Consider the following 3488-nt stretch of genomic DNA (forward strand, 5'->3'; position numbering starts at 1 on the left):
GCCGAGCCACCATGTCGCAGAGCGGGAAAGAGAACCTGCAGGGTTTGTAGAATACCTGCATGGAGTAAAGGAATGGCAAGAGATACAGTTCAATGTTTCAGCCTCAGGAACCTTGCCTACTGGACCTAAAAGAGAGGCCAGCAGACCAGAAATGCAGGCTCCTGGGTAGAACTGCACTTCAGCGATGGTAATGGGAGCAGCGTTCCAGCCTCTGTCTCTATTTATAATGGTGACATGGAAAAAATACTGTTGGATGCCCAGCATGAATCTGGACGAAGTAGCTCCAAGAGTTCTCACTGTGACAGCCCACCCCGTTCCCAGACACCACAAGATACCAACAGAGCTGAAATAGACACCCACAGCTTTGGCGAGAAAAAAGGCACTCTGTCAGAGGAAGATTATATTGAGAGAAGAAGAGAAGTTGAAAGTATCTTGAAGAAAAACTCAGATTGGACATGGGATTGGTCAAGTCGGCCAGAAAATATTCCTCTCAAGGAGTTCCTTTTTAAACACCCGAAGCGCACAGCTACTCTCAGCATGAGAAACACAAGTGTTTTGAAGAAGGGGGGCATTTTCTCAGCAGACTTTCTGAAGGTTTTCCTTCCATCTCTATTACTGTCTCATCTGCTGGCCATTGGCTTGGGGATTTACATTGGAAGGCTTCTGACAACTTCCACTAGCACCTTCTGATGAAGATTTGGATCTGACTTCTGTTCATACAGTGAGGATTCATGTCTGAGCTGTGACAGCTAATTGAAGAGCTAGCATGATCCTTGGGTGTCTGCACTATGTGTGTTTATTTGTTCTGTAAATGCGGTGTTCCTGATTTAGTGAGACAGAATAGACTCTTATCATGACCTATAATTATACCTATGGGATCAATTAATAAGCATGCCAGACTGATGCCTATTGTAGCATTTACTAGTAAATTTCTTTGAATATTAGATATAAATAGTATAAATAATTTTAATATTGTAGCAATGGTGTATTTAAAAATGATCTGTAATTGTAATCCAGTTAAGACACTTTACACTTCAAAAGAATAAGTAAGTGATATTTAAATCATTAAAGGGTTTTTCCCAAAGGAATATTGTGGTCTTATAATCCTATTACATAGTAGAAAATTAAAGGGTGTGGGTTATCTGTAAAGGCCTCTTACTTTGTGAATCAAGTAGCAAGTAGAAGCTAAGGTTACCCACAAACCCCACTTTGCAGTTTCCCCTCTTCTTGCTTTGCAGGATGAGGGTTCTAGCCTTGCTGTTTACCATTACCTTGGGTGGTCAGTTTTGTTGCAGGCACCTTTATAACTCTGCTGGATTAAATTCCACTGTTTGTACTTAAATTTTGTGTGCTTTTAAAATCAGCTATATTGTAAGCAAATCTGTCTACTTTAAAAGACTGGAAATGCAAAACAAAATCTTTGCCAAATCCTTTGGAGAATCCTGGATTTGCATATGCATCAATCAGTATCCAAAGCTTCTGTTAAATCGGGTGTTCTCCCAGTCTTCTCTTTTCTATAGCATGGTTTTAAAGCCTGCCTCCTTGACATGCTGTATAGATTCTGTTGTGTTTGTTTCACTATCCCACACTTAACTCAGGTGTGCTAAAATAAAAGTAACATTTTTTTTTTTTGGTTGACAGTTTATTAAATACACTACATTTATACCTTATTTTTTAGGTTTTTAAATCATTCACACATGGACTTGGTAAAAACATACTTCATAGAAAACTAAGATGAAAGTCAAAACAACATATTGCACACAGATAAACTGCTGAATTGTTAGGAGTTTTAAAACTCCATCTGTACAGGTGATGAAGAAGGAGAGTTAGGTGGTTTGACTTTTCTTAAGTCCTGTACCACACACACTCTGACTTAAAAAGCATTGCTGTTGAGATGTAGATACAAAAAGCATCTATCAAAGAAACTGCTTAACCATCTGAAAAACAGGACAAAACACTTTTCTTTCACAGACATTTTTCTAAACTCACTCTTTATGACTGTCATTTCTGTTTAGAGAATTAGCTTGTACAGACTGATGAGGCCAAAAAAATTATTTTCTTTAAAAACAAACCTAGAGCCTATTTACAAAACATGCAAAAGGAGAGAGTGTTGGTGCCACTGCAGAACTGGCTGAATGCCCATCAGCAACAGAACAGGCCTTTACTCTACAGATACAGGTCCTTCCCTGCATTCAGGAAGAAATACATTTTCAGGGTTTGGACTAGAAAAACGGCATACGATGCAAAGACAGAAACAATGAAGTTTGCAAATCCTTTATATTTCCAGGTGTTGAGACAATATATGTGAATGCTGGGGTTACCTCTAGCGTCGAAACCAAAGCCAGCTATTAAGCAGCCAGAATGCTACAGTAATTGAATACATGACCATTTCTCTTTTAGCACGTTCTTTATTCTCCTCTTCCAGAAGTTGTAGACGTCTATTTAATTTGATTATCTGACGTCTTAATGAAGCTGCATCTACCACAGTCATGTCATCTGATGCTCCTTCAATGGCTGCATCTAGGTTTGAAATGCCATACATGGAATCGTTTCTGACCAACTGTCCATTCTGGCGAACAGCATTTTCACTCATAGAACGCTCTCTTTTTAGCCTGCCAACTGCTCGGATCTCTTCACTTTGAGGAGTTGGAGGTGGTCTTTCTAAATCCAGGAAATCTAGTGGTCTCTCACTCAGTGTGAGCACGCGTGGTGGTGTTTTCAGTGCCAGAGGTTTAAAGGGAGTAGACTGGATAAGGTCAAGATCTGCTGGTCTTGAAAATGAAATGTCTTCATTATTTCCTGTAACCACGATCCTCTCTGGGACTTGCATTATCACACTGGCATTTGGAACTCCATCTTGGAACCCTTGTTCCAGGTCAGCATTTGGTGGTGCTACTTTTAATTTTTCCGGGACCCTCATTCGCTGACTAATACCTTCGGTGTATTCCATTTCGTATTGAATTCGGCTAATTTCTGCCATCTCAGCAGCAGTGGGAGAAGGAAATGCTGCCCCACTCACCAAATGTGAAACAACAGGCTTGCTATTTGGCACTATCTGCTTCTGTGCTTCATATTAACTCCTTAAATTGCTCCAATGCGCATGTGCTAGACTGAGAGCCACTTTTATCCCTTGGGCCTGCTGGAGAGTGCCCGGAGAGAGGGCTGCCGCCCGCCGGCTCCGGGGCGCTCGGGCGAGCGCTCGCAGAGGCCGTTGACCGAGCGCACCGAGGCGCCCGGGCAAAGAAGCGGCGGAGCGGCCGCGGCGGGCCGGGACAGACGCGAGAACGGCCAAGACTGGCCCCTTCCAGCTAAAAGTAACATTTTAACAAAAAAAAAAAGAAATAAACAAGGTGACCAATGCACCACTACACACACTTGATTTTTGAAAAAGAAATCAGAAGCATACAATGAAAAAAAGATAAAAATATCTTCAATAAATATTGCTAATCTAACTGAATATCTACATGTAGAAGAATGCAAATAGATCC

General features: G+C 41.2%; 1 protein-coding gene and 1 pseudogene across 1 annotated transcript; one reads left to right on the top strand and one right to left on the bottom strand.

Moving 5' to 3' along the window:
- Positions 1-132: 132 nt before the first annotated feature.
- On the top strand, positions 133-864 carry LOC114638734 (annotated as a pseudogene).
- A 1458-nt stretch (positions 865-2322) lies between these two features.
- On the bottom strand, positions 2323-3139 carry LOC114638735 (mitochondrial fission factor). The gene has a single exon (XM_028787307.1). The coding sequence runs from the start codon at positions 2978-2980 to the stop codon at positions 2324-2326; it is 657 nt and encodes a 218-aa protein (XP_028643140.1). The 5' UTR covers positions 2981-3139; the 3' UTR covers position 2323.
- Between the last annotated feature and the right edge of the window lie 349 nt (positions 3140-3488).

Source organism: Grammomys surdaster, unplaced genomic scaffold (genome assembly GCF_004785775.1).
Source record: "Grammomys surdaster isolate TR1022 unplaced genomic scaffold, NIH_TR_1.0 125625, whole genome shotgun sequence".
Classification (NCBI taxonomy): domain Eukaryota; kingdom Metazoa; phylum Chordata; class Mammalia; order Rodentia; family Muridae; genus Grammomys; species Grammomys surdaster.